Source organism: Triticum aestivum, chromosome 4B, assembly GCF_018294505.1.
Source record: "Triticum aestivum cultivar Chinese Spring chromosome 4B, IWGSC CS RefSeq v2.1, whole genome shotgun sequence".
Classification (NCBI taxonomy): domain Eukaryota; kingdom Viridiplantae; phylum Streptophyta; class Magnoliopsida; order Poales; family Poaceae; genus Triticum; species Triticum aestivum.
In genome coordinates this window covers 655,201,459-655,211,271 of record NC_057804.1, presented here as the reverse complement: position 1 = coordinate 655,211,271, position 9,813 = coordinate 655,201,459, and the positions used below count along the sequence as shown (strand labels likewise).

Sequence of the window (9,813 nt, the reverse complement as noted above, 5' to 3'; positions counted from 1 at the left end):
ATAAGTAATGAAAGGCCACTTTCTTTTAAGGCCAAATGACAATAATAATCCAAACCATTTCAGCAAAATGGGGTGAAATGAACCTAGTAGCTAGGCAGCAAAATGCAAAGGAGTGCTGCTTGTGGCACCCCACCCCAGAGAAAGAGAGTGTGCAGGCAGGCAGGAGCCTGTCACATCAGATGAGGAGGATGGGGGCCATGCATGAAGAGGAGGAGACTCAGACTCAGACCGTAGCTAGCGTAGCTGACGTGACAAAGGCAGGCAGGCAGGGGCCTTTTGGTTTGTTTGATGCAGCAGTACTGCTACCACGTACCAGTAGCATGTAGTTATTCTCCCATAGCACCCAGCCTTTGCCCTGTCTCTTTCCTATCATCACCCATTATGTATGCATGTACATTTCCTCCTCTCTTCCTCTCCCATCTCCTTTTATTCCTTCTTTTCTCTCTCACCGGTTGAATTTTCTTTTGGTTATTTGTGGCCATGACAAGGATATTCGCTGCTCCGCATCACGGTCCTCGTAACAGCCCAACGCGGTGGTCGTGACTTACAAAGTGACCAATCTAATCTACGGCGCATGAAAACGACACTCCCTTGTCATGGGCCTCAGGAAACAACTAGGAACTTTACACGTATAAGTATATATATATTCTTTTTGCGCTGGAAGTAAGTAGGAGTATATATTTGAGGTGACATTAATCAACTGGGGCACGCATGCATATATAGTACTACCTCCGTTCTGGTTTATGCCAAATTTTGACTAAAGATTTAACTAACAAAATGTTAATGCATGTCAAGAAAAATTATCTCATTGGGTTCGTATTTTGTTAGTTTAATGTTTGGTGACATGCATGAACATTTTGTTAGTTTAATCTACGGTCAAAATTTGGCACGAAATACAATGGGGACCAATAAGCCCGGACGGAGGTAGTACTCCGTTGAAAGTCTTTATACTCCCTCCATTCCACAATTTAGTGTGTCCACGTTTCCCAAGATTCAAATTTGACCGTAAATTCAACCAACAAGACCGAATGCGACAGGAGCAAAAATCATACCACTGAATCCGTATTTTCAATATGAATTCAGTGATATACTTTTTGCTGCCGCCGCAGTCGGTCTCGTTGGTTCAATTTACGGTCAAACTTGGATCTCGGGAAGTGTGGACGCACTATATTGTGGAACGGAGGGAGTATTACTTTACAGAGAGGGGGTAACCAGTTAGTCGTTGGACTAAACAGTGTTGTGATTAGAGAATGGCAACAAGGTCGACATGAGAGCTTTCCTTGTCCCTTTCCTATTAGGTCATCTCCAACGCTGCCTCTCAAACTGGCCGCATATGCCCGGACCGTATGGTGCGGACTCCGCAAGTCATCCAATGCCGTCTCCATCGGCTTGCGGGACAATCTGGACCATCATTTTTCGCAAACTGAAACCAAATCAGGGGGCTTTATGAGAGTCTGGACACCACCTCCGGGCCACCCAAAACTGAGGCGGAACCCACGCTTTTGTAGCTATCCGCACTGTTTCCATGACAAAATCCCCCTTTCTCAACACTCTCTCTTCCATTCCGCCGCTCGTCACCGGTCTAGAAGCAGAAGGTCGACAGAGGCGGAGGAGTGCAGATGCTGCACTGGCCGGAGCAGTACAAGGTACCCTACTTCTACGCTGCCAAACGGCCCAGTAGGCATTCCCAGCACGTGCCTCACTACGTGGACGTCAACACGGCGCCGTAACTTGTACAAGCACGGGCGCCGGGCATGGAGCACCTGGGTGCCCACACGCAGTTTGTCGGTATGTCTCAAGCGGGCGACGACATAAATAGGCAGATGTTTGATATGATCTAGGACAAAGGTGGAGACGGAGTTTGCTACGAGGACGGGCAGCTGGATGACTCTGAGTAGACGCAACCGGCATGTCCAACCAGTTTCGCATGTACACCCAGCCGGATTGGCGGGCTTCAACCAGTCTGATACATACAACCTGTCGGGCACACAACCCGGCACGTATGCCCAGCCAGGCACGGACACACGACAACCGGATTGGGCCACCGGACAACAGGGTCAGGAGGAGGACAACGATCACGATGATCCAGATGAATTTGCTGTGGATCCAAAGAAAAAGGGTAGTTGAGAAAGCTTTAACATGCAGGAGGACGAGTTGTTGTGCGGTGCGTGGTTGGCAACTAGATAGATCTAATGCATGAGATAGAGCAAAAGGGCTCAACATTTTGGGCCAATATTCAAACTTGGTTCCATGAACACAAGCATTTCGAGCCATACTTCGACAGCCTCATCCGCAATAGTGGGGTGAAGTTTCTCAACCATTGATCATACAACATCCAAGAGGCCGTGCCAAAGTATAGCAGCCACTTGAGGGAACTCATGGGACGGTGGCCAAGTGGTGCCCAAATGTTCGAGCAAGCAAGTTGTTAATATGTGTTGATCATTTGGTCGGACATGCATTGTTGTGTTTGATCATGTGGCCGGATATGCATTGTTGTGTTGGTCATTTGGCCGAATATGAATTGCGTTGTTGGTCATTTAACAATGGTTTATTTTGTTACCTTCCCATGCGTGCAATGTGTTCTTGCAGTCAGAGAATAAGCCTTCATGCATTTTTGGTTGAAATTGAATGGACAACCCAAGTGAAATCTATTCATTGCCAAGACAGCTGGCTGGACACCGAGGAAGAAATCAGTGATCCAACCAACCCAACAAAAGAGCCACCTAAGAAGGTTAGAAGAGGGTTTCGGAGAAAGAAGTGGGAGGCGGAGAAGACGGAGCGAGAAAGGACATCAGCCAAGATGACAAAGAGGTTTGAGGACATCTTAGCGAAGAAAGAGGAGGCATACGTCAAGCGCTCCGACGTCAAGGAGGCATGCAAGGTCGAGAGATTTAACATGTTGACGGCGGTGAATGACAAGAAGATAAAACTCAAAGAGAAGAACGCGATGCTCGAAGAGAAGAAGGTTGAGGTCACAACCGCTGCAGACACGAAGATGTTGACCATGAAGATGGATGATTTGGGTGATGATGCAGGAATGACCGTGCAAGCCGTCCGTTTCGAGATGTTGAAGTGATAGAAGGATTGGTTGGAAGCAGAGTCGGATAAGGTGGGGGTGAAGAAGGAGGCGGCGGCAGAGTGAGCGATGTGGCTCGGATGACCGGTCCGGCGGGGCAATTTTTTTGCATGGATTGTCGAGCTGATATTCTTTTTGTGATCGGGAATGTAAAAACTATGCTTATTTGTCTCTTTTTGTTGTAAATCAGGCGGATTTGAATTTTAAATTGATCGTATCTGTATGGACATTTAGGGGATAATTTTAGATGGCCCACTTTCGTATGTGTTCATAGACTAGTCCCCGTCAGTCCATGGACTGATACAGTGTCCGATCAGCGCTGGAGATGCCCTCACCACCCATTTATATATTTCCACCTCGCTTCTCCCCATATTTTTCCATATTCTTCCACCTGCTGATTTTTCTCTTGGCCATCTCCGGTCATGCATGAATAGGATATTCCCTGTTCCACAGCACGGTGGCCGTGACTTACAAAGTGGCCAGCCAACCTAAAGCGCGTGAAAGCGACACAAGCTTCAGAAACAACCTTAGCAATTTTTTATTTTGCGAAAATGATTAATGTTACCACTTCCTCCATTCCATAATATATAGACACTAGGGTAGTGCCAAAAACGTTCTTGTATTATGAGACAGAGGAAGTACTCCCTCTATTTTTATATACAAGGCCACTATGGAATATATATTTTGCATCTATACAAGGCCACCAACAGTAATCGAGACAAAGTTAATGATATTTTCTCATACTAACAACCTATTTAATACTTGCATGCATGCAGTCATAATGACAGTCAGCTACTTCCTCCACTCAGTTTCTTTGCATGCATGTGGAGTATTAATGATCCCAGTAAACAAGAAGAAAAGTTGACTTGTAAAGCAGGCATTAAATTTTACATTGGTACCCGTAATCCGAGTTTGTGGCCTTGTATACAAAAATGGAGGGAGTATAATACAAAAGTCCATCTGAAGTGCAATTCACCTCAAACGTAATAAAAATTACATCAATAATCTAGACCACTGTCTGAGGCCGTTAGAGCATGATTAATAATATAGCCAGCTGACGGCTACGAGAAAACACCGTATCATCTATAGCCATCATCTATATGCATTCATACAATAATGTGAACTACAAGGTTGGTTGCATTAGTACTTTTCTTCATCCTCGCTCTGTCTCTTTTTTCACATTCATTGCATTTACCTAGGAATGCGTGTATAGGCAAAAATGCCACGTAAGCGGGCTATAAACCCACTATGATACTTGCTCTAATAAAAACCACGGTAATTTACACGTACTCGTACTAGTAGTACTACTACTTATGAAGACAAGATCTCCGTAAAGAGGGACCATGCATGCATGCATAGTAGTAGTACTACTACAGTAATCAGTTAGTCGTTAGCTTAAACCGGTGAGTGGGTGTGATTATTTAGCATGCAAATTGCAAGGAGGCCGACAGGGATCCATCCCATCCGGGCTCTGCCCGACCCCTTCCTTCCACAGTTGACACGCAACACACACAACAAAGATCATCTCATCAGCATCGCACCCCCCCCCCCCACACACACACACACGAGATACTACTAATACTAGTCTAATACTCCCTCCGTCCGAAAGTACTTGTCGGAGAAATGCAGAAAAATGAATGTATCTAGAACTAAAATACATCCAGATACATTCATTCCTTCGACGAGTATTTCCGGACGGAGGGAGTACTTTATTCATCCATTATTCAATCCATCCATACGTCCACAGACAGACTGTCCCTGCCCAGGGTCGGCCAGGCCAAGCCCAAGATATCATCATCCCTCCTTGATCCTAGTACCACCAAGGAATTCCACACCAAAGCAAACCCAGTTGACCAGTCAATACTACAATGTTTTAAATAGCGGGCTATGGCATACAGCGGCAAACCTTAAAAACAGCTATAGCGGCAAATTGTACATGAAATCATTTAGCGGCAACATACTCAAACAGCTATAGCGGGGCTACAGCCGGCTATTTGAAACTATGGTCGATAGCCAGCACCTAATTTCTGCAGGAAAAATCACAGCCAGTCAAAACCCCATTTAACTTGAAAGCTCATGGTGAGAAGTATAATTCACAGGCTCTGTAGCAGTAGTACCACCAAATGGAAGTGCAGTGGTAGGAGCGGAAGGAAGGGATCCGAATTCACAGCAGCGGCAGTAGTTCCAAAGACCCAAGCTTTTGGAGGAGAAAAGCAAACAGTGCATTGCAGCTGCAGCCAGAGAGAGAGAGAGAGCAGAGCAGTGCTCACTCTACCAGTAAAAAAATAAGTACTCCTGCTCCAAAAGAGAGAGCAGCGGCTGCAGCAGAGAAGCAGAGAGGAGAAAAGCAGGAGAGAGAGAGAGGGAGAGGGGACAGGTGAGACGGGACAGCGGCACCCATAGCAAACACAGCTCCGTGGAGACCCAGATCGGCGCGGCTCCTCGCTCGCTGTCCAGCGGTAAAAAGGAGCAGATTCATCGCAGATAGATAGATAGATTAGGGGGAGGAAGGAAACAACTGGGCGCAACAGCGACGGCCGAGATGTGGTGAAAGAGAGAGCTGCTCCTGCCTGCCTGGGGAAAGAAAGAGAGAGAGAGAGAGAGTAGAGCAAGGAAAAACATCACAAGAAAAGCATGCACAAACGAGGAGGAGGAGGCGACCAGTAGCCAGCCCCTGATTCCGCGGTGAGTATGTTTTCTCGTTTCAATCCATGGTTTATTTTCTTTGCCTGCTTCATCGTCCTGCCGCTAGATTTGTTTGATCTGAATTAGCTTTTCTGCCGGCTGCTTGGTTGGTTGGTTGTTGTTGTTGGGTACAGTCCAGTCCAGTCCAGTCCAGTCCAGGGAGGGGGCGGATCATGGCCGCCGTCATGGATTTGGATCTCAACTGCGCGCCGCCGTCGCCGGAGCCGGCGCCCCAGGACCACCGCCTCGCCCACGCAATGCTCCGCCAAGAACACGCCTACCGCCACCAGGTGCCTCCCCCTCCCTTCCCCTGCTTACCTACTTGCTCCACCCCTAAAAAATCTCTTCTTTCCTTTTCTTTCCTCACTAGCCAGCCCGTGTAAATCACGATTAAAAATAATATACCCACGAATAAAAGTCAATTATTTCCGCAATTTGTTCCACAGATGGGATATACATAAAGCTAATTTGGTTTTTGCACTGCCAAAAATTCCCCTTGCTCATGTGGTTGCATCTGGTTGTGGTTTGTAGGTGGAGGACCTGCACAGGCTGTATTGGGCGCAGAGGAATCTCCGGCCGGATGCCCCCTTCTGGGAGCAATCCCACGACGTCCTCTACCCCATTCCCACCCGTTCCACGGCCATGGCCACTTCCTCCCGATCCCACATCCACACGGTGAGCTACGCTATGCTATTCAGGCCAGGCCCAAACAGGAATCGCCTAAGCTTTCCCCAAATCCCTGTTGCTAAATCCACAAGTCTCTCTGCCTTTCTGCCGCAGATTGATCCGGATCCGTCAGGAGGCAAGCAGGCCATCTGGTGTGGCAATGGGGTCGCAGGGAGTTTGGGTGCTGGGGAGGGTTCTTCTGCCAGGAGGAAACCTGACCATGGTGGTGGTGTGCAGGGGAGGTCGTCTGGTTATCGCCGTATGATCGATCTAGAGAAGCCGGCGATGTCCGAGGACGACGACGATGATGATGATGTGGAGATCTTGTCTCCTGCTCGGTTCAGTGACTATGCCAAGCGCAGTGCTGGGTTTGTGGATAATTCCCAGTGTTATCAGAGGGAAAATGCTGCTGCCCATGTCCGTTTTGGTGAGTTAAAAGGGAGAATCCTCCGTGCCCTGCCCTGCCCTGCCCTGCCTAGTTATGTTAATATAACTATCATTGTCTGCTTTGGTAGAGTAAAACAGCTTTTGTCAAGCAAAACTAAAGAAATGCAGAACCGAATGCCTTCCTAATAATGAGTTCTTCTGATAGAAATAGAATGGTCTTTGATATTATAACTCAGATTGTTCTTCTAAAATGAATCTGTGAGTAATGAATCTTGATTAATAAAAGTAGGCTGCAGTTATGTGCTTTAGGATCAAATTTATGTCCTGCAGGGTTGCATTGTCAATAATGTTCACTTCACAGTTCACACCATGGCATTCTTTTGTAGGCTAATTTATTCTAAGATTTTTTTTTACTCATTTCCTTCTCCACATGCCCAACCTTTTATTTTCAGAGTAAAAGAACAGGATGGCCGGAAAATTCTACGTACCACTTACGTAATTGTGTGTTATGCTAGCTCCAGTTTTGTACAGTATAGCTTTTACGTATGATGTAATTTAGTCTTGGTTTGCTGAAACATCCATTTAGCTTAGTTCGAAGAAAACATCCAGTTAGCTTATTTATAGGTAAAACATCCATTTAGCTTCAACGGAATGTGCTCTTATTGTAATTCTCTATACTCGTACAAAATAACCTCTAGTCAGTTGCAAGCCTGGATCTCTCTTTCAGTTTTGTTCAGTCAGTTGCAAGCCTGGATCTCTCTTTCAGTTTGTTCAGTCAGTTGCAAGCCTGGATCTGTCTTTCAGTTTGTTTTTCTGCGCAACAGTTCATTTGTTTATCTTGATGATACATGAAAATGAAAAGGCTTCTTTGATTTATTTATTTTCCTGTCTTTACATGAGTTCCTTTATCCATTGTACAAGAGTCTAAGAGACACAGTATTATTACTTATTACACTTTAATGATAGCTCATTTAATAACTAATGCCTGACAACACTAAGAGATTGTAAATTGGCCAAGTTTATCTGCTATCAGACCAGATGCTGTGTTGCCTGTATTTCATCTTTTTTGTCAATGGCAACCCATTAAAGTATTAATCGAGTCTATATGCACAAAACATACACTATAATGTTCTCTTATTGGCCAAAGAAGTTCGTGAATTACGGAATTTAGAAGTGCAAGCGATTTGATAAGGGATGTTAGATTGCATCCTCTGCATTTTGATCATTGTTTACCTAATCATTACCACTACAAATTTGTGTTCATTTCAATTAGCATAGCATAAATGTTCCATGTTCCATCAGAAATATAATTGCCCTCGCTAAATATATTTTTTTATGAGTAATGTTTCATTCAGACTGGAAGAAAACTAACCCGTTGAGTAGAACAACATATCATAATGTTTTTGTACATCATTATAACTAGATGTGTTCCCAGCTTTCTGTATGACTGTAGTTAGTGTAGTGCTTATCATTTAGTGAATTCCTTTTCTTGTGCAGACATCTTGGACTGCATCTTATTTATTGCTTTCTGTAACTCCACTGGAAAAGTTTGAGATTCTGTTGGGGTATTTGCTTGACTCTGTTTATCACCTTTCAGGTTCAACTGGATCTAGCGATACCCCAGACAGTCATTCACCAGTCAAAGCAAAGGCTACTGCATCTGGCCGCATGCTTATCGACCTGAATATAGCTCAAGAAGATGATTTAAATGTTTGCCCTGATTCTTCCAAAAACGTGTTCTGTTCTCTTTTGGCTAGTTCAAGAACAATGCAATCAGGAGAAGGTTGCAGCAACTCCAGCAAAGCATTCCACATCGGAGGTGAATCTAGCATTGGATCCTCAAAAGGGTCTTCGATCACAGTTGCGGCATCAATGCCGGCCCCAGACAGCACAAGGGGAGTGATGGCCAGAGGAGGTATTTGTGACCCACAGAGCAGTTCTAAGCCTTTCCGTGTGGAGGCTTCAAATCATGACGTGCGTCTCAGAGGAAATATCCAGCACCAACATACGCTAGATAATGTCTCTGGAATGAGTTCTCAGGCCTCTATGGAAATTCCACGTGAAGAGATGTCAGTTAGGGCGAGCGGTCGACATTCTTCTTCTTCTTCAGATTTACGAAAAATAGGAGGACAAACAGCTGTGTATAGGGAGTGCCAAGAGGAGAGTCTAGCAGTAATCTGTGATGATGAAATGGAGGGTTTTGACTTGAATGTGTCAGTTGGAAGCATCGAGCTCCCATCGATGATGGATAGCAGTCCCAGAGAGAAACATGCAAGTAGTAGTGATGGTGTTGACAAGCTTCTAAGTCATTACTTTACTGAGGATAAGGTCCAGGAAAACATTTCTTCCCTTGAATGTCCAACTGTCATAGACCAACAACACATGGCTGAGAGTATGGATGGTAAAAGTGTACGGTCGCCAGACTCTGGAGTTGCAACAAACAGGTCGATGTCGATTCCAGAAACTCCTCAAGGTCGTGACTACGCTTGTCCAAGATTGAGACCATCAAGTAACGGAGAATCAAATTCTATGAACGCGCCCATCACATATCAAGTTGTGGCAGAAGATGAGCTACTAGCGTCCACAGCAGCTCAGACACTCGTTTCCTTATTCACGGATAGCGCTGCGTGGATCACAGACAGCCACTGCAGCAACAACCAGGCAGATGCTCAGGATGGAGGCGATGAACCGCAGGTCTCGCTGGACTCTTTCGAGGAAGGCGTGATGAACCTAGAGGCTCTGAGAGACGACGGTGATTCAGCCACCGTGACAGCGCCGGACAAGGACGGGCCTTCGTGTGGGATCAAGCTGAGGAGAGGGAGGGGGATGAGAGACTTCCAGAGGGAGATATTGCCCGGGCTGGTCTCCCTCGCGAGGCACGAGATATGCGACGACTTGCATGCTATAGGGTCCAGGGACAAGTACGGCCCGTCGACCCGGTCAAGGCTGCCTCGGCGTTGCTCCAATGCATGGAACTACTGAGGGTTTTTCCATACCGA

The 9,813-nt window shown here is 45.9% G+C and overlaps 1 protein-coding gene across 1 annotated transcript; it reads left to right on the top strand.

Moving 5' to 3' along the window:
- Positions 1 to 5,395: 5,395 nt before the first annotated feature.
- LOC123093919 (uncharacterized) lies at positions 5,396 to 9,813 on the top strand. Its single transcript, XM_044515980.1, has 5 exons — positions 5,396 to 5,761; positions 5,896 to 6,051; positions 6,293 to 6,436; positions 6,542 to 6,854; positions 8,412 to 9,813. Exons 2-5 carry the CDS (start codon positions 5,935 to 5,937, stop codon positions 9,794 to 9,796), a joined length of 1,959 nt encoding a protein of 652 aa, XP_044371915.1. The 5' UTR covers positions 5,396 to 5,761; positions 5,896 to 5,934; the 3' UTR covers positions 9,797 to 9,813.